At 42.8% G+C, this 22,052-nt stretch overlaps 1 protein-coding gene across 3 annotated transcripts in view; it reads left to right on the top strand.

Moving 5' to 3' along the window:
• Positions 1 to 1,461: 1,461 nt before the first annotated feature.
• Positions 1,462 to 22,052, top strand: part of nlgn2a (neuroligin 2a) — a gene marked incomplete at both ends in the record, with an annotated part of 119,230 nt that continues 98,639 nt past the window's right edge. Inside the window, one exon of one of the 3 annotated variants that reach the window (XM_080052300.1) lies at positions 1,462 to 1,987. In XM_080052300.1, the coding sequence (XP_079908426.1) occupies positions 1,480 to 1,987 (508 nt within the window). Of the gene's footprint in view, positions 2,047 to 22,052 lie in introns of all 3 variants that reach the window. The other 2 variants (XM_080052299.1, XM_080052301.1) reach the window with 2 other exon arrangements.

Raw genomic sequence — 22,052 nt, 5'->3', positions numbered from 1 at the left:
GCATAACACCATCCGCCGACAATGTTATGACGCCATAATCTCCTCCCATGCCTCGTGCAGTTTCTCTGACTGGGGTCCGTTACATGAGGATTTGCACATTTCCGCCGTAGATTACATGAATGAGTGTACAGTGTGTGGGCACTCATTCATGTGTGGGTCATTTAAGGCTTGAACTGTGCACACGCATGTGTGTGTGTGTGTGTGTGTGTGTGTGTGTCTTTGTGCTCTGTGTGAAGCCCCAGAACCGGCCTGCACTGTTCTAAGCTCCTTAACAGACGCACATTACAGTCCGTTGACCTTACTGGGCAGTGAAAGGCTGGCCCTAATCTTTTGCATCTACTCCTCAATGATTTGTACTGTACATTTTATCGGCACCCAAAAGCAGAAGTGAAATTACTAAGCATAAATAGTGAAGCATCAGTGACGGTGTTGTTAGAGGGAAATGCTTGATGCATAAGCTGCACTACATGAGCTCTCTGCAGAGGAAATGACTGACTGTTTTTTGGGCGTAAGCTGGATGGTTAGGCACAGTTTACAGCAAGGGACTTTGTGCATGTCCTAATATGGTCAACAAGGCCCCATTTAGAGCACACAGCAGGAAAAACACTTGAGATTTCAGTGGGTTAGATGTTTAAAAAAAGAAGTGTGATCACAGAGATTTCTTTGTATTGGATAGTGTAAAGTACAGAGTTGAAATGGGGCGAGAGAGGGGGAAGACATATGCAGTAAACGGCCCGGCTTGAGTCCAATCAGGGTGATCAGTGAATAACTCCTCACGATCCACTACCTGTACTGTGCGTCTGTCCTGTGTGTACCATGGGGAAAAAAATAAAGTTGGAGAACTGATTTGAAGTGAAACAAGTTGATCAACGCACAGAATGTTCCCGAAATGAGGCCTATTGAATTCGATCTGTTGATTGTTATCTCTTCTCGACTGCTCACATGCCAGGAAATATGTTTCACTTGGCAACAGTTGAAGGGAAAATGTTGCACTGACACTAACATTTAATGGGATGTATTGCTGCTTCAGATAAGCTATAATATTTCTTATCTTTCTCTCTCCCTCTCCCCCTCCTCCTCCTCTCTCTCTGTCTTCATTCTACAGAACTCTGCGGCCTTTCAACACAACCATGTGGATTATAGGAGGCCACTAGGGATGGAACGCAACAGAACCATGGCAGGGGAAACGCTTTGGATCGCCGTTGCTCAGAACCAACACTGACCTGGCCGCCGCGCCGAGGTCCCACCACCTCCTCCTCCTCCAGCACCCTGAGGCCCCTTCTTCCCCCCCGACAAATGCTTTGCCCTCCATCTCACCTTCACTCCACGCTCCTGGTCTTGATAAAGAAAAGCTCCTATCGGGGCCTGCCAGCTTTTTGTTGTTGTTAATCCACGGCTTAGCGCTACCTTCTCCAATCCACATTCTCCCATAAAGAGAAAGTTTGTCTGAAACAGACTAGAAGCAGGTGGCTGTACACTATGAATTCAGTCATGAACCCCCTTCCGCCTGCTCCAAGTAAACAAAGACCTTTGGGCTTGTCGTCTAGGACACGCCCCCTTAGTCTGATGTCGGACTGGTGCTTAATGGCTGTGCTAGGCCTGATCCTGCTCTTCAGCTTGGCCTCCAGCCAGAAGATGGACCCTTCCAAACACCCCATAGTCACCACCAACTACGGCAAGCTCCGAGGCATCAAGAAGGATCTGAACAATGAGATCCTGGGCCCGGTGGAGCAGTACCTGGGTGTTCCCTACGCCACCGCTCCCATCGGGGATCGCCGATTTCAGCCGCCAGAGGCCCCGGGGTCCTGGCAGGAGATCCGCAACGCCACACAGTTTGCCCCAGTGTGCCCGCAGAACGTCCACGGAGTGCTGCCGGAGATTATGCTGCCTGTGTGGTTCACGGACAACCTGGACGTAGCAGCGGGCTACATCCAGAACCAGAGCGAGGACTGCCTCTACCTCAACGTCTATGTGCCCACGGAGGACGGTGAGTAGACTGTTTTACAGAAGGGGTTGGAGGTGGGTGGGGGACCAGGGGATTTAAAGGTGGAGTCAGTGATTCTGGAGAACGCTTGTTGTCAAAATCACTTTACTGTATGTCAATTTTACTTTATGTCAAAATCTGTGAATATCTCTTTGAGATCCGCCACCTGTCCGTATTGTGTTTGCGCAGAAAATAAATTCAGTGTTAATACACAGCCTGGGCTCTGTAAACGGGCATGTTGCTAGCTGCGGTGGGCCCCCCTTTTTTTTTACATGCCTATTGTTTACATTCCATTTTCCATAGCCTAGGCTGTGTATTTATTCCAGTTTTCTTTCCATCATACACACAGTATGGACAGGTAGCGGAACGTGTAGAGATATTCACTGATTTTAACAAAAAGTGATTTTGTCAACAGGAATCGCTGACTCTACCTTTAATGGGATGACACAGAAGAAAGATAATTGGCAGTTTGCAAAGCCCCGCCTCTCTAGTTACTGTTGCTATGCCTGTCAAGCTCTTTGGACTCGCATAGTATAGAATCCAGTCGAGGATGACAGTTGCAGTTATTATGCAATTGGTCCTTTTTTTCAGACAGAGGCAGGTGAAGCAGACTTGACTTTTCAATTCTAGCCAGATTTCTAGGCAGAACTTCTTGGTTAGTGGGAAGGGACTACGTTTTTTCAAGGGGTCTTACACGGTTTTATGCAGAGGGATGAAAAAGAAAAGAAAGCACCATCCACACCTTTTGAGTACGGCTCTTACAACGGCCTCATGCACACCGTTTCAACATACGGTGAAATCAAAGACTTGAGAGGCTCGCCGTTCCTAGCTACGGTTGCTAAGCCATGACTGTGCAACCGCTGTTCAAGGGAGGGGTTTAGCGGAGGGTCAATAAGGAGCACATAAAAGGAGAAGAAGACCCCCAGGGGAAGTTCACTTTCATGTGGAAACTCTTGTGAATATATATCCGTTCTTTTTTTCCAGGTTCACACACACAACTTTTCACACTCAAAATATTACACGTGCCTCTTTTTTTTTTAAGATGGTGATTATGAATTTCAGCATCGTGTGTCCTTCCCTAAAGAAGGAAACAATACGCAGAATATTCCATGGAGGTTCAAATCATTTTTTTTTTTCAATTACCACTCATCTGGTGTAGCAGTACATCCCATTCAAGGTGTGATAAAGCAAAAAGAACAAAGGCCAGGACTGAAGCTTTCGGGTGTTTTTATGAGAAAAGGTTTAGGTGACATTTTACTTTTCTTACTTTTTCCTCTTTTTTTTTCGCTGTCCAGAACCCTTTTTCTCTCGACTCGGATCATACTGCGGACGTTTTTGTCCGCCTGAACACTATTAGGAGCGCAAGCAAGGAAAGAGAAATACATCCATTTTGTTCGGGATATAAAGAGTAGAGGTTTTTTCCATTGCCCCTTTCTCTCTCTCTCTTTGCCTAGGGTATTGAAAGACGTGTTTCCCATTTTTCTTTTACATCTCTAACATAAGCTGAACCAAGCCAGCTTCTTTTACAGAGAAAAGGGCTGTCAGAATCATGTTTGGTGGGCTACACATGCAGGATACGCTTTTTTCTTTTTCATTTTAACATGACCTCCATCAACAAACTTTTACAAGGAACATGCTTTTGATAAAATGTTATTGGCATTTGCACATACTCACAAATGCCAGTTTAAGCATCCAACTCATCTAGAAAAGAAGCAATACTAATATCAGTGTGTGTTTCTGTGTGTGAGTGTGTGTGTGTGTGCCTTTATGTTTTGTATTCATGTCTGTGTCTCTTGCTGCTGTCCACACTGGTGTGTATGTCAATATCATGGTGGGACACTTTATTTCCACCGCCAAACAGTTTTTTTTTTTACTCTTAACACATTTTCGGCCTCCTTTTCAGCACTTCCATAACTTGACTGGCCTTTTTTTACTTCATTTTTTAGCCCTTTCACAGCTCAACACCCTTCCTTCCACCTCTCTTCTCCACCCTCTCCACTGCAGCCCCAGACGTCCACAGCACGCCATCACCACTTATAGCTCCTCGGGCACATATAGAACACCATACATCAGGTCCTGACTCATTTCACACTGTCACACAGCTAGTGTTGGAATTTATTTTTTTCCCTCTCCCTGTTTTTTCTGAGATGTACGACTTGGTGCAAGTACAAGTGCCATAACACATACACATATACAGTACTGTATATATTTCCTCACACACACACACACATGCACACCCACTGGCTTACTCACTGTCCCAAAGGTGTACAATGCATTTCCTGGGAAATGTCACAAAGATATAAAATACCTCCCGATGGTGACCTTCATCCATCAACATGAGACATCCGCATTAGACCCAACATTGTCAGCGTAATACTTCACTGTATCAGTGAGCGCGTGGTGCGTGATGATCCATTAAGAAATTAACTGAATAATGCTGCAAATATGTCAAATTAGAATGAATATGTCTTTGGCTAATATGAGGAAAAAGAAAACATGTTGAGGCATTGTGAACTGGTTTAATCACTCTTCATCATTGCCGGTATATCCGTGGCGGTCAAGTCAGGCGTGACACACTGCTAGCCTCAGCACTACTGCAACAGCCCCAGGGTTGACTTTCTCTCTGCAACTCCTTTTCCTCTGATTCTCCTCCCACATTGATTTTAAGTCTCTTACGTGTGTGTGTGTGTGTGTGTGTGTGTGTGTGTGTGTGTGTGTGTGTGTGTGTGTGTGTGTGTGTGTGTGTGTGTGTGTGTGTGTGTGTGTCTGCGCGCGTCTTTGTTGCTGGGGAAAAAGAAGGGAGCAGAGGAAGCAGGGAAAGCAAAGAGAGAGGATAGACGGAGAGGAGTGGAGACTATACTAGAGTAGTGAGAAGAGGAGAAAGCTTCTTTGGGTATAGCAGATCAAAGATCCACAACAACACTCTTTCCAGAGGGACTGTAGACTCAAGTCTCTGGCACAAAACAAAGTTGAATATTCTCTCAAAGTGACACACTTCTACACTCACTCCCCTCCCATCTGCTGTCGCCCTGATGTTTCCACTGCTATTCTTCTTCTTACTAAAACGCAAATGCCACATCTCTCAAAGTTTCCTAAGACATTTTCACGCATACCCTTAATTTTGTGAGGGCACCCTTTGGACAGACTCCTTAAAAACCTCATCTAATTTGAAGTGCATTAAGCCTTCAGAATGACATATTAATGCTAAAAGGAAGAAAAGTAGGACACTGCCTTGAACCTGTGTGCTTTTGTTCATAGAGACAACAAATACGCTAACAGTTGGCGGTTACTCACGGCTCCTTAATTAATACTTAAACTTTAAGCACTTAGTAAATTGCTAAGCTAGCCGTGTGTTGTCGTTTTTTGCATTAGTTCCATCATGGCACTCATAAATAAATATGTTTTCTGGATTTGTAATACTTTAGGCACAATCAAAGAACAGAAGCTACATTAATCATCTCTTAGTGCTAAAACACAAAATGACTCTTGTCACTATGTGATTAAGAGAAGCTTAATCTATTATTCAAATGAGCATTTAAGTGCTTTTAGATTTGATCACTTCTAGTGTATGAATATTTTAGAGCATGGGATGATTATTTTTTGTCATTATTCTTTAGTTTTAACATTATGTTCAACACACTTAATGAATCGTTTTCATATATTATATTATAAAAAAAACGCCAGAAACTAAACTATATGCAAATACACTCTGTGACCATTCCACCTGTAACAAGTTCTGCATACACATTTTTTCTTTATCACCAACTAAATTCAATAAAGGTTGGTCCTAGCTTTACCTCACTAGTAATTATTTAAGAAGAAGTTGATGGCCATTGGAAGACCACTATAATGTACAATGTTTACACTAACCCAGCTTGTTCCCTTGTCCCTGTGGTGGTAGAATAGAATAGACCATTAGGAATTAGGACTTAGGGGAAATGGCTTGTGCCCCTCCGGATCAGTGCTCCCTCAACCAAATGCAAGAAGAGGTAGGGGTGGGGGGGGGTGGTCTCCATTGGGTTCCCATGGAAATGACATCCCATAAATCAAAGCGAGAGGTTTTCATCTGGCTCCTGCAGAGTCACGGTGGATCGATGGACGGAGAGGGGGAGGGAGGGAAGGACTGGCCTCTATACTGCTGCTAGTACAGCTGCCTCAGGCACACAGACAAAACCGCATGCCGTTAACACACAGCCAGACCTCCTGACGGATAATTCAGTGTATCTGGACTCCACAGCAACAGAATGGGAAATCACTGTGAATGTTTACAGAAAATATAGGATGTCATGTCATATAGTAGCGCTTTGGGCAGTCAGGCAGTGGGGTGGGGGGCAGGGGGGGGGGGGCGTCCAAGTTATAGAGAAACCATTGCTTTGGTGATGGCATAAACAGGTTGGTAAAAGTTTGTGAAGAAGGCTTGTCCAAACACCTGGTGAAGCCTACCCCGTCTATCTTTACTGGCTATGTAGTATTACGTAACCGCTCCTGCTATAGCTCCAGCTTCAACTCTTTACATTACTAACTGTGACCCTTCCCTACTCGATTTCAAACCACCTCAATGTGGCATTTTACTACTTTATCAACAGTCGACTGATGCCATTAATACCAATGCGTTTGTCCCTTTTGCATTCATATACTGTATGTGTCTCCACCTGTCTACATGTGCACATTGGTGGGTGTAGGATGTGATTTTAGTCTGCCTTACAGCACATCCATCACCTGACTTCGCTCCTCGCAGCTCAACACCCTTCCTTCCGCTTCTCCTCTCCAATACTGCTGCCTCAGCTCAGAAAATGCTGCAGGCTTTTTACTACTGCATCGTTTCCCCACCAAATCCTGAACCCTTTCTCTCCAATCTTCTATGTAATATCCCTGAGAGTTCCATCTTTTTCGCGGTTATTTTCTCACACGGGGGAAACAGAAATTTCCTGAAGGGATAAAATTGCAGTTTTAGTATTGCTCTTCCACTTCTCACCCATCGATGTGACACTTTCCTATTCACTTGGAGCTGTTGCCCTTCACTTACCCTTTGACCAACCGACACGCAGTATCAATATGCATTTCCCACAACCCAAGACAAGCTTTTTGGATGACATTTATCCATAGGTCAACTTCACAAGAAACGGCAGTCACAGAAAAATCTCAGAGGCATCTGAATGTGCGACTAAAATGCAGCTGGTGTGGACACACAATGGAGATCCCGGCTTGATTTACTCATGACATGCTCACATCCTGCTTATGACCCTGGTAGAAATCCTTTCTAAGATCAATGATTCCTAGATGAAGAGTTGACCCTTAAAAGAAAGCACAGATCTTCATCAAGCTGAGATTACAGCACACTTGGTAGAACTTTAATGTCGGTAGGCTTGGGTTTAACCCTGGTAAGCGGTTACAAAATGCCTGAAGCAGCTACTCCTATTGAATTAGTCATGTTGGAGGAGGCTATGCATCGGTTTTGCCAGATTACCCTGTGGGATTTGAACCGCTAACCTAAGCGTTGTCAGCGGCGTACATCTTGGGCCGTGCTGCCGGGCAAAAGCAAGGGGCTTTATGAATAATTCCATCCGATACTTCAGCTATCTCCATGCATCAAACTCAAAACTCCCACAATCTCCCTGTTTTGCAATACTTCAATTTTCCGAGGAGATTCATCAAGAAGGGTTCGATACTAACACAATGAGGCATGCGGCGGGCGAAGGCTCGCGCCGCGACATCAGACATCGCCGAAAGGGGCTCGAGATGAATGAATAAATAACAGAGAATAAAAACAAACAGATAAATAATGGAAAGGGAGAGACAGTGGTGCGTGCACAAAAGACAGCAGTGGAAATATGATATGTATTGCTTCTGATGGCAGCAAAAAACACTATGATTATTTTGTGCCATCGCTGTCTTCATGTGTACTCCTTCCAGCTGATAAACTCTAAAGAACTAATATTGGGGGATAATAGATTGCCATCTTTTTGCAGTCAGAATATACTTCCACTAGAATGAGAAAAATGATGTTACATAGAATATGGGTGCATATAGCTCCCAAGGGACTCTCACTCTGCCTCAAACACATTCTATTTAAGTCTGTCTTGGATGTTAGCTTATATAGGAGCTGAAAGAGGGGACACATAGACAACGACAGAGTGAGAAGCACTGTCATATTTGAAGCTAAGCATCTCTAAGTACTTGTCATTTTTGTAGAAGAGGCAGGTCAGAAACGACGGCCTCTACCAAGCCTGCGGTCCAACCCTTACAAACCAAATCTGACAGGATCCATCTTTGCTTTTTTACCATCCAGAGGCGCTGTGGAGCAGACAGCAGCTGGCCTGCTTGGTCTGCGGATGTGTCTTGACTTAAAGACAGAATCAAATAAGCCAGGGTTGTTACTTGCTTTAAAGTGATTTCATAGTCCTATGCATTCTGCTGGCAGCCACAGTTGCTGTAAACTCTGACCTATACAAACATCAAGACATTTTTTGTGCATTGGAAGATTAGTAATCCTATCCTTTAGGGCAATCAACTGGTGGGTGGTTGGGTGGGTGGGTGGGTGTGTGTGTGGGTTGGATTGTTTCTGCAGGTGGATTTACAATGAATGGGGGAAAAGAAACAAAAGGACTTATGAATCAATATTGGAAAGAAGGGGTCATTTTTCTGGTAAAGGGCAGGCTTGAACCACAGTGGATGACATGTAACTGACTTGTTGTTAAACCAGGGTTAATCTGATTTATGTACACCCCTGAGGGAGCTGAGGAAGCATTTTGGATAAGTGGCAAATACATCTTAGAATCTTAGAAGGCCGAAAACAGCCAATGTACTCCATGGTATTGATTTTGAATGACTTTTTAGATACCCCAAAAAAAAAAAAAAAAAATGTAGAGTTCTACTTAAACACAGAAAGAGTTCAACATGCCGAGAAGATGCCAAGTCGGGACCCCCAGGACAAACAGTCCCTCTTTAATATTTGCAAAGATATTTGACGGAAACATCACATCTCGGAATACAGAGACATACAATATCCAATATAAGATGGGAGCTGAGGGTAGGGAGACGAGCGGATTCTTAAATTGCTGACTTCTAAGCTGCTGTAGCCGCTGGGTTTGATGGACTGTTGAAATGGAGGAAAGGTTATTAGGAATGTGTCCACGACTACTGAGGCCAACGTGTATTACAAGACCAATCGTAACTGTGCAGACCAAGAGGAGAGTTTGGGGGTGAACCCATATAAGGCGGAGAGCGTGTCGGTAGGTGGGAAAGAGCTCCGTCAAGGAAAGATGGTCTCAATATTGTGGAGTGTGTGATGGATTTTATTTTTATAATCTTGCAGGATGTGTTTGGATTTGAGAGCAGATAATCCTGGAAATGCCTCTTAATGGGATGTAGTGGTTATGGTCTTAAAAGTTTTGAAATCTGAGTCTGGATAAAGATTTCAATTGATTAAGTATATTTCTTAGGTCATTTGAGGTGGTCGGGAATTTAATCTGTTGCGAGCACAGTGTATTGTAGTATCAAATGTTCTGCCTATACTGCTTAATAATTCTGAACAGCACCACTGGTGATGTCCTTATCTTAACCCTAACCCACACTGGAGTATTGCTCTTGGACTTTATTTGACTAAAACACAACAGAACATCTGAATAGCAAAGTGAAGTCCCAAAATGTATTAACTCGTGTTGACATCACTGTCAACATATAAAACAGATACACAGCTTCAACAAGACACTCAAGCTATTTAGTGAAATGTGAGTATGAGGTGTTGAGAAAAATAAACACAACACCCTCCAGACTTTGTCATTTAAATGCAGGGTGCTGCTCTTACCTACAGCCCGCTCGCACACCGCTTTGGCTTGTAGAAAGATCCAAAGCTTGACAGGCCTGCCGTGCCTAGTTACGGGCCGCTAAATTCGATTGTCAATGTACCTCAGTGAAATCACTTCATGCCTGGATTGTGTTTCTGATCCTTCAACTTTTGAAGCCAGTGAACTGCATTATTCACGTTTAGATTCATACTTGATTCTCCTTTTAGGCTTGGGCTTGGATTGTTCTTGTAACAATCTTGTATACTTGACCATATTTCAAGTCACGCCCATCTATACGCCCATCTATACGCTGACGACACAGTACTGTATTGCATTTCCGATTCGGTGCACCAATCTATTGAGAACCTACAAAGCTCTTTTAACACCCTGCAGGACTGTCTAGTGCAGGGGTGGCCAACCCGCGGCTCGCGAGCCGCATGCGGCTCTTTGCCCAGCTTCGTGCGGCTCTTCAGTTCATATCAAATTATGTGATAATATTTTTTTTTATACTTTTTTTTTTGTGTGGGCCTATGTGTGTGCATGTTCGCAAACGTTTCATGCGGCTCTTACGTTCGTTTTACATGTTGTCTATTATTTCATGTTTTATTTTATTAATGTGTAGGCCCTATGTGTATGCCTGTTCGCAAATGTTTAATTGAGGACGCAACATAACGTTCGCAAACGTTTGGTGCGGACGCAACATAAAACTGCCCGCTCAGCTTGGAGGGAGGTTTTCCGTGAGTAAACTATTTGTGTCAAGTTCGCTCCGAAACAGAGTGGGAGAGTTCATATTTTTTGTTGAACGTTATGCCAAGCCATTCTGCCTTATATGCCAGGTGTCATTTGCGCATTTCAAGGCTTCAAATCTTCAGCGCCACTTCAGCTCTCTCCATGCTAAAAGTAAGTCCCACAAAGCAACATGCATAGTAAGAGAAAAACGCTATTTTAAATTGTTACATTTTTGTTTGTGGACTTGGTTGAACTGAGAGTTTGTGTGTGAGGCAGTGCACACAATGTTCATTGTTGAAAATGACTGCCCTGTCGTCTTTAGTCCAGTCCTGTCATTATCACAGGGGCGGCCTTAACGATCTGGGGGCCCGTTTCAAGTCCTAGTGTGGGGCCCCTTTTTTTTTTATTTATTTATTTTTTTTTTATTAATAAATAATGCTGGTGCATGCATGTGCAAGCTCCCCGCGAAAATAAAAAAGCCCCCCCCCCTGAAATCTTACTGGCCACTCCAGTGCCCCCCCCCCCAGTTCAAATGTTTTTTTTTATTTTCATTTTATTTTTTTTATTACATTTTTTTCCTGATATGTATCCTAGTTCAGAGATGATATGTATTATTTTTTCTTTCTTAACTTTTTTTGATAGGTAGTTGCCAAGTTCATCACACAAACACTCCAATCCACTGATATGAGATCAGTTTGCAATTTTCAATTACTAAATTAATGGTAGGACTGTGGCCACTAGAACTGGTCTCTGGTCAGCAAAGGTCTTGAAAACAGCATAAGTGTGCTTGTGACATGCGTGCCACCCATGCACGTGTATAGGCACGTGTCCCCGCAGATTTTTGAAATCTGAATAAAAAAATTAAAGTTTGTAGTTAGCAAGTGTAACATGTTCTTAGCAAGGGCAGACTTTCATAAATAAAGGTTTATTTTTTTAGCAAGCTATTTGGTCAAAAGCTAGTGGTCATCCGTCCCTCTGTCCAGTTGTTAGGCATCTGGCTGCTAGCAAGTTATGTTGTCTTGCTAATTTTACTATTCATCTGAGCTGAAATAAATATTGACTTTTTCCTTTATTATCTTCGCGAGAATGCACCAGAATGCTTAGATTACATGTTAAAAACACAAAAAAATCTTCTGGGGGGGATGCCCCCAGACCCCCCTTCAGGGGTTTAGTTTTCTGACAAACATTACAATGGATACTAACATGATTTGGGCATTTGGGATTATAAATCATCTTTGAATTGGTTGTACAGCATATCACATGCTATTAATTCAGGTGTGCGATGGCCACCCCACTCTAACTCTGTGGCCCACCTTTGCCACTGTGTGTACCCGTGTGTACGATGTGGCTCTTTGCAGTAACACAGTAAAAAATGTGGCTCTTTGTCTCTGACTGGTTGGCCACCCCTGGTCTAGTGGACCTCAGGCTTGTTCTTAATACAGACAAAACCAAATATATGTGTTTCTCCAGAGCAAAAACTACACATTTTAATGATTTTAATATGTTTACAAAGAATGGATTTTTAATTGAAAGAGTCACAGAGTATAAATATCTCGGCGTCTGGTTAGATGATAAACTCACTTTTCATTTTCATATAAATAATCTTGTTTGTCGACTACGACAAAAAATTGGCTATTTTTATAGGAATAAAACCACCTTCCCTTTATTTAGTAGGAAAAGGATTATTGAGGCAGTTTTCATGTCTGTCCTTGATTACGGTGATGTGGTCTACCGGCATGCATCACATTCATGACTTAAACTCCTAGACTCTGTTTTTCACTCTGCTTTAAGATTCATCACAGGAGATGCTTATGACACACACCATTGTCTCTTATATGAAAAGGTTGGGTGGTCCTCCCTTAAAGAGAGACGTGACGCACATTGGCACATTTTTATTTACAAAGCCTTGACTGGGAAGCTTCCTCGTTATTTAACAGAAATGCTGCACATTTCAGATGGGCTTTATCAAACCCGCTCCACTGACATGCTTATGCTTTATGTCCCACAAGCCCGGTCTGAGCTGGGAAAGACAGCTTTTAGCTTCAGTGCCCCCGACTCCTGGAACAACTTACAGCTAAAAATTAAACTAAATACATTCATATCCTTTGGCCAATTTAAACAGACTATCCTGGATCTGCCAAACTCTACTTGTAACTGTTTTAATTAGACTATATTGTACTTTATTCCTTTTAATTGCTGCCACTCTTCACCACTTTGTAAATGTTTCAATTGGTTTTTTTTTTCTCTTCTCTTCACTTGTTGTGTATTTGATGTATTTGCATTGAATATTTTGTATGTATTGTTGTTTTGAATTTATTTTAAACTCGACGTCATTGAACATGAGGGTCACCCCTCAATTGGTCTCTCGAGGATAAATAAAAGTTAAATGAAATGAAAATGAAATATTTCAGCGTTACCTTAAAGTGCTTCTGTCTGATGATGTGTCAAAATCATCCCAGCCGATATCAATAATGCCTATAACTAGAGAACTGATTTGCATATTTCTCTTTAAGTGTCTTTACTTATTGCGAACACAGCCGCCTCATAACGACCCAGGCGGAGCAGACTGCCTGATTATGATATTGATCACATACTGAAGCCTTCAGTTAGCCGCTGAAGGAGACAGAGGTGCAGCAGTGTAGTTAGTTAGCGAGGGAGAGAGAGAGAGACTGAAATGAAAAGAGGATGATAACCAAGGAAAGACAAGAAAGGGGGGAAGTGGGGTGGAGGGTGGAGGGGTCGTCCTGGCAACTATCCATTCACCTCTTCCTGCATCTTCCTGTCGGGGCGCGCATCAAAGGCCGCGTGCATTCCGCCCCTCCACTAGACTCTGAATGAAGGAATTAGCAAGGGCTCAGTTCCAGCTATTTATAGCCTGTAAGCCGGAGAGATGGGAGAGAAAAGGGAGGGATTTTGAGGGTGTGTGTGTGTTGTAAGATGCATGCGTGGGTTGTGTCTCAGTATTCAGTGGGCGTGCGTACGTGTGTGTGTGTGGTGGGCCGCACATCATCACATGATCCTAATAATCTCTGCGGTGTGTTTCTCCGCTTTTTTTTTTGTCGCATCCATGTGGGTCATCGGTTTGATCGACTCTCTCCCGTCCTCCCTCCATGCCTCTCCTTTCTTTTTCCTATTCCTCTCATTCAGCTGGTATTATCTCTCTTCTTCATGCATTGCGGTTTCTTTTCATCCAGCCTTTCTCTCTCTCTCTCTCTCTCTCTCTCTCTCTCTCCTCCCATTACGTTCCCACCATTTTGCCTCTGCATGTGCCCTTCCCCTCTGTCGTCTGCCACCTGAAATTGTGACAGCTCCCTAGCCTGCCAATGTGCCACCTTACGCTTTGGATGAGCAATGGAGGCAGAAATAGGATTTAGCCGCAGACAGTCCATTTAAAAAAGATCGTTTAAGCTTCAGGAGAGTGAATTGACTTTACAACAGTACTTAAATAATAATCTCTCAGGGCTTTGACTATCCATGTTCTTTTGGCTTCTGTCGGCGGCACAATCTAGAATATCATCATGATTTAACCGGGGGATTGATGGAGTACATGTAATGGGATTTGATGAAGTCCGATGTGCCACGATGCCCCATAAATGAAACATTGCATTAAAAAATAGGCTCCCACCAATCGGTTCACTACAGGATAACGGTGCCCTCTTATCTGGCCTATAGGTTTCGGACACTTAAAAAACCTCTTGATTTCTTTCTTCTAGTTTCGCTTTAAATGTACATAGAAGACCCGTTGAAATGATGAAAAAATACATATTAGCTCCAACACTTAAAGCTGAACCCTGCGATTTTAAAGCTGCCCTGATCACTATTTTAATATTAGCAAGTATGGGAAAATAAATCATATAAAATGCATGTGAAATGGGTCACTCATAGTGATGAACCACCAGAATAATTTTCACCCGATTCTGTAGTTTGGGAGATAGTTTCACAACAATGTGCTCACTTAACCAATCTATGACAAAGCATAATTGCATCTTAAAATACCTTCATGTTTACTGTGTTCTCCTCATTGCTAGCCGGATATGTATTTGTATGTTGAAGGGGTTGTTTTGTTATTTCTGGTGATAGCGCTCCCTCGTTGCTAATCGGCATTCAACTGGTACAGCAGATTTTGTAGTGATGCTCTATCAGCTAGCTTCAACACCACACGCTAACAATTCATCCAAACAAGATTCCAGTTTGTAAAGCTGGAATGAGCGCTCATGAATTGCCCTCAGCTCTGTGTGTGTGTGTGTGTGTGTGTGTGTGTTTGCCTTTTTATAATTAATCCTCCAGTTTATTGATACAGTTCACAGTCTGAGCCGCTGAGTCGGCCATTTCATCCAAGCGTGCTCAGCTATCCTGCTGCCATGTTGTTGTGCTGTGAAATACAGATAAGCTTGAATATCCAAACAGGGTGGTGCAATGTTGCAACAAAAAAAAACTATTGGATTGCAGTGATATTGATATTAGACATTCTTATTACTTTGTTGGTTAATAATCACTAGACTCACTTGGAGATAGAAAATCAATAAATGCTGCTAGTTTATGAGGGATTACTTATCTCAGACTGGAAGTGTTCTTGTCATGTAGGACACCTTGAGGAAAGTAGATATAGTAGAGAGCCAAGCAACCTGTGAGGCACACTGTCAAAAGTATGATTCAGCTGTCTAGGGATTAAATATGGCTCTGGTTAACCCCAATGCTAAGTAACTGAAGATGCACATGTATGCATGCACACACAAACACACAGACACACACACACACACACACACACACACACACACACACACACACACACACACACACACACAGACACACACACAGACACACACAGGCAAACACTTGTTTGGTCAATGTACAGTTGTACACACTTAGTTACACACAAAAAAAGACACATGCGCTCACTTGTTGGCGCAAGGACACACACATTTAAAATGCACTGCTCATTCCCCATTATGAGGTGTGAGGCCTTTTTACCCATTTCTTTACCTACCTCCCATTCGCCCCTCTCTCTCTTTCTTTCTAACACACACCACCACCACACACATACACTCCGTCTCATTCAATACAGCTCAAAGGGCCATCTCTTCAGGGCCTCTGAAGCTGAGGTGGCCGGTGGCAGTGAATGCAAATCATCCCACACACGCACACAAACAAACACACACACACACACACACACACACACACACACACACACACACACAGATCTCCCTCTGCCAGGTCCCAGTGCTCACGGTGCCTCCCGAAGCACTGAATAGTAAGGGTAGAGAGTGAAAAAGAAAATGGAGAGATTCAAAGAAACGAGGAATGAAGGAATACATAGAGAGAGAGAGACAGAGAGAGAGAGAGAGAGAGAGAGAGAGAGGTTATCCAGAGGTAAGGCGTCCTCCTCTGGTGGAACAAGTCTGCTAATGTGTTTGTGGAGGAGGAAAGTCAATGCTTCATTGCGATGCAATCCATCACTAGTTAGCGAGTGAGGCTGCCGGCTTGGAGCTGACGCCTCATATTAATGACTGGAAGTTCAGTTTAATCCATGGAGCTGTGATGTGATCATCTGTTGCAGCTCACCAACACCTGGGCCAGTGCAACACACACACACCCGCGCGTAACCCGTCTTAATCTTGCACACAGATGCACACATATATAGATATATGCTGAGGTATACCGATGTACACAAGCACACACAAAAACACATGGCATCACAGCTGTTGGCTGAATTACATCTTTTTCAAAAAAGCAGCCTCTGACAGTCTTAGAACAATGATTGAAGACCAAAGTGTCCTGCCAAATTGAACATAAGCAGGATTGTTGTACAGAGACCCAAACAAAGCCAGGCCCATATTCACAATTGGTCTCCTGTGGAAGCTTCTTATGAGGCCAGTTACGTAACAAATTGAGGTGCGAACAATACAGCCATATATAAATCCACAGAAAATGTCTTGCAATCTCTTTTGATTCATTGATTTGTCTTTATTTTGGTTCAAATGAAATGAGATTAAAACCTGGAAACAAGAAGCGTTCCCAGGTGCATACAGCATGTATTCTGCCACCAAGCAATACATCAATGTCAAAAAGAGATTGTAGCTATGAGAAAAAATGCGCAGCTTATTACGCCCACCCTTCTCATAATACAATATTCGAACATTTTCTGAAAATGTTTAGACAGTCCACTAAAACAAAGACATTTAAGTTATGCATACACTACTTGATTATATCACTGAAGTAAATCAACTGGATAACAAGATGAGGTAAACATTGTTCAAGCACACGTGATTAGATATCAAATAATGAATCGATGTACAAGTTAGTGGTTACTTACCAAGAACGTACTACCATCATGCATTGCGCAGTCAGTCAGATAATCCAAGGTTCATTTGGCCTGTGTGTGCACTCTCACACATGAGGCAAAAAGAAAGCCACAAAGAACAGCAGCATGGAAGGCTCACTGTCAGCATACACTTTCAGCACCACGGACAGAGACAGAGTACTGTGGAATAATTGCATTCTATAAGAATGGGTTTGCCGCCGACGGGGTGTTGAAAGATACATCTTACGGTTCACAAGATGATTCATTTTAAAGCAAAGCACAAAAAAATCATTTATGCATTTTAATTATGCTGTTATCCATACTTAATATTGTGTTTCTTGTGAATTACTGGACAATAAGACTCAAATACTTGTGACAACTGTTAGATATAAGCATCCAGTGATCAGGGGTCGTGAATGGACACTTGTTTTGTTTAAAGGGTTCATATAACAAAAGGGTTAGTAACAAATAGTTATTCTCACCAGACACTCAGTCAACACTACTCACACAATGGTGTACAATTTAGTGAACGACATAGTGAATAGTGAACTGTTTAGTACATAGCCGCAGTCTTTTACCCATACTCATCCCTGTGTCTCAGTCACATCCCCCATGGAAAAAAATCTAAATGGCATAATGGTCCTTAGCCTTATAGAAAAAAAAAATAAGCCATATTTTAAGCGACACTTCAACCCAAACTCAAGTGATTCCACAAAGATATGATCACTTATTTAATGCTAGATCTATTAAACGTTGTATTCTTAATCCTGGATGATTTTGTGGAAATCACCTCCCCCACCTCATTGTACAGTTAATGCACCAGCTCCAGGTTTAGTTTCTCAGTGTGTTGTAAACTGTTGTTTTCTTTAGTGGGATGTACCATGGAGCAGATAAGGTGGCGTGAAAGAGGTGGCAATTGAGCTGTCCAAAAGCATTAAAATAACCTGTATTATGTTACATTACTGTTGTCAGATCTGCCATATTTCCCTAGGAGTCTCCTATATGTTTCTCGTTTGAGTTTAACTGGGGACTCCGATTCCATTTAAGAAGACCTCCAGAGAGGGAGGAAAATAGTATAAACGGAAAATCGTGATTTCATAACCCAACAATATTGAAGTGTAGACTTTTTTCTTTAATGGAATATGCCGGGGCGTTTTCACACTGGGGACGAAAAGCCATAAGAAACTTTTAAAGAAGAAATTGGAACGTGTGTTTTTTTTTTGTCATTTCTGGAACTTTGACCTAAATGAGTCCGGTCCTCCATCTTGGCCGTCCCACTCTGTCAGTGTAAGGAGCTCTGCCTCATGCCCTCACTGCTCTGTTAAGTCCCACCGCTGCTAGCAACTCCACGGTGGAATAGGCTCTTAAATGTCTGAGCCTGGGAGTAGGAAATGGATATGAAGGGAGATAGGGAGGGAGGGTGGCACAGGGTTTGCCACCAAACAAGCCTTCTACCATACACTTCTTTATATCCAATCTGCCAGTCCAGTCACCTGATCCACTAATAGAGACGCGCTGATGCTGCTGTTTCCACTGACTGTGCTTGTGTCCAGTGTTTAACTGTTTGTAGAGGATAGGATCGATACCAGATAAACGTCTGCAGCTTACAACGCGTGCAGCAGTAAAATCTTTAGTGTGTTTAGTTTCCGGTAACCAGTAACATATTGATGGCTAATGTTAGCGGATATTGGCTAACTCTGGATAGATACTGCTGCTGTGCTACTGTTTTTACATGCTCTCCGACCAATCTCACTTGTTTTTAGCCAGTCGCCCATATTGATGCGTTTAAAGCCAGTCATAAAGAGACTATCGGAAAATACACACATTTTTATATTTGTATATTTGCATACATATTCTTTGTATTTGGAACTATCTTTAAATAGATATTTTTGTCGTTGTTGTTCTTTCCTTTTCATATGGAGATATTGTAAAACAAAGACACTCCTTTTAGCCTGGTATCCGTTTAGTGTCCGATACCATTACTGTATATTTAAATATCCAACAAAGAAAAAGATAGGAGAGGGGAGGGGAGGAGAGGGGAGGGAGGGAACGAGGGAGGGAGGGGGAGAGTAGAGAAGAAGTGTGTAACATGTTATAGTAGAGAGTGCTTTGGTGTAAGAGCAGCATGGAGAGTTCAAAGCCCACACGGACAGATAAATAGCACCAGTGATCTTGGATCAACGCTGGAAGGTTATTGCACAGATCACCGACAGGCCTTTGTTTAGGGCAGAAATAGCCCACGGGGTTGAATGACTGTTCAAACACACAACACACAGATTGCTTTTCTCTCTTGTTTTTTTTTTCATGGACTAAAGGCGAGGCGAGACAATGCACCGCAAGAGATTACCTCAGAGATGAAATACTACATGAAATGGCAACAGGGCCAGCTGAGCCTGTCGGCATTTTGATAGCTCAACATAACTACCTCCCTCCATATTTTCCTTGTTTCTCCTTTTACCCTCTCCGCCTTCCCCCGTGCGTCAGACAATGTAAAGACTCTTTTACTCCCCAAAGGTTAGTCCAATAAAGAGCTCACACACACACACACACACACACACACACACACACACGCGCGCACACGCACACACGCAGCTCTGCCGACAAAACTGCAAATGTCAAAATGGTTAAAAAGCGGGGGCTATTCTGAACTCCCCCGCCCTATCTTTTACATAGGGAGACAAGAAGTGGGCTTTTATTCCCATGTCTTCTGACACACTCAGGGTATCACAGGAGATGGAGTGAGAGTCTCTCCACTAATCTATCACCTCTGGAGCAGAGGAAATCATGCTATTGAGAGTGGGAATTGACTGGCTCAGCAGACACACACACACACACACACACACACACACACACACACGCACACACACATGCAAACACACACCCTGACATCAGCGAATGATTTCAGGGAAATGGGTCAATGCCTATGCGTTTTACATCGAGATGGTAAATTAGGCTCCAAGAATGCTTTTTTTGTTCTACAGTACACGGCATTAAACAAGCTATGTTCCATACAAATAATCAATATTGTTTCTACATGAAGATAATTAGCTAGAATAATGCTGTTGTATCTTAACATCTGCCCCCCCCCCCCCCCCCCCCCCACCCCCGATGGTCATCCTCTGTGGAGACCAGACACACACGTCACTGCCGCACTTTGCACAAATCGATGTCTTCATTAAAAGCTGTGCGTTGTGTGCTGTGTTTACACCTGGGGATGCAACCTGACATATGAAGTAGTAGGGTATACTATTGGATTCTCGCTCACCTTATGTGTCACCTTATGAAAAGTTAATGCGGCGGGGCTCACAATCTCCAATTACGTTCAATATCCCTGGCCGAGAAGAGCAGAATGTGTAGTTGACGGTGTCACAAGTTGATGGAAATCTTTGTAATTATTTCACAATGACTGAAGAGGAATCAAATCCTCTAATGAGTCTGAAATTGTAGAGTAATCTGGCATCAGACTAGACAGTGTGTGTGGTTGTGTGGTTGTGGTTGTGTGTGTGTGTGTGTGTGTGTGTGTGTGTGTGTGTGTGTGTGTGTGTGTGTGTGTGTGGTTGTGTGTCTTGCTACACGGGAGAAAATAGCTTTAACCTTCATGCCTACTCCATCATCACCACTCAGTAAATGTCACTACATCTGCCTCCCCGCCTCTCTCCACATCTCTGTTTACGTCTTTCCCTTCTCTCCCGTCTTCTTCACGTGATCTCTCCATCTCTTTCCGTCCGTCACAGTCATCTCTTTGTATCCTTTCCATACCTCCCTTATTTCCCCCTTTCCTCCGCTGTCATCTTAATAATACCTCTCTAGCCATACATTTATCTTCCTCCTCCTCCTCCTCCTACCGTCTATTTCACAACAATCATTTAGCCCCCCCCACACACACACACACACACACTAATGTTGATTTCCTCCATCCGTCATACCTGTACAAAGTACACTCCATTTTAGGCTTCAGCTTATTGTCCCTTTCTAAAGCACACACTGCTTTTTCTCTTTCTCAACCCCTCTCACGCACACTATTCTTTTTTTTTTTCTATTTTAAAAAAAAAGGTCTGTCTACTTAATTCCCCGTCAGCTATTGGAACGATATTTCTCAGACACTCAGTCTAAAGGCTTGAGGATGAAGCACCGGGAGGATGAAAAGGGATAGACTAGGAGTTGACAGAGAAAGACAGAGAAAATGGCAAGGATAGTGAAACGCTAAATTGGAGACAAAAGCCTGACAAAAAGAAGTGGGGGAGCGAGGGAAAGAAAGAGAAGGGTTGGAAACAAGTGCTAGAAACCGTTAGCGTCAACTGATTAAGACAATGTGGTAGCAGTAGCACGAGGACATCATATGTTACTCTGCACTACAGAACTTCTGATTCGCATTGTAATTTGCTGATAGACATTCCAAAGAATAGTTAATGGACTTACACTATTGGTGGATCGTGTGTCGGAGTTCATTTGGCTGTTTTCGATGTAGATAGGCGTCCTCAACAGTCCTCAATTACATCCTCTTTGGAAATGTATTGGGGGAAAAAACATTGTGGTGCATACAAAGAGACACGTGAAATGCACCATTAAATATCATTTCAGCTGCGATGGAGCTGGAACTCTCAGGGTCAGTACTTATAATTACTCATGCAGGACCAAAACGTGAATTGTAAAATTAAAAAAAGTTTAATTTTTAAGAGAGAGATACATGCTTGATGCAATTTTCAAAGTCGCTGACCATCTACAAAAAAACGGCCCTCCTAACACACTTCTAAAGCATAGTTTATGCAACAGTCACAGGAATTCTTTTATCCGTTCTTTATTTCAGTTGACGCCTTTAAAAAGCCCTTTTGGTACAGAGATATGAATACATCTAATACTTTTGCAGAACCCTTCGACACATATTTAATTAATTCCAAAGAAGAATGTGGAATGTGACTAAAGCACGCCAAAGCCAGCTCAACCACGACAGATCTATTTCTTATGGCCCAAAACAAGGATGAAAAGAGAAAACGGATCTGAGTTTACGCTTCTGAAATTAGCAAAAAATAGCCGCATAATCCAACAATGATCAAGCACCTTTTGAAATGTGAAGATCTAACCAACTTTTTTTTTTAATGCATGCAGCTTCACGACTGTTGCAGTCCTTGTATACATTTTCGCTGCAAATTCGGCTTGGTTGAAAATATTCAAAAACAACCGGATACATTACGCTCCGAATCCCAAACCTGCACTAGTTCAGACACAGTGAAGTAGTGGCAAGTAGGAATGG

The sequence above is a fragment of the Ammodytes marinus genome (assembly GCF_949987685.1).
Source record: "Ammodytes marinus genome assembly, chromosome: 23".
Classification (NCBI taxonomy): Eukaryota; Metazoa; Chordata; class Actinopteri; order Uranoscopiformes; family Ammodytidae; genus Ammodytes; species Ammodytes marinus.
Note: the sequence above shows the minus strand (reverse complement) of the source record. Positions and strands in the feature narration are given on the sequence as shown.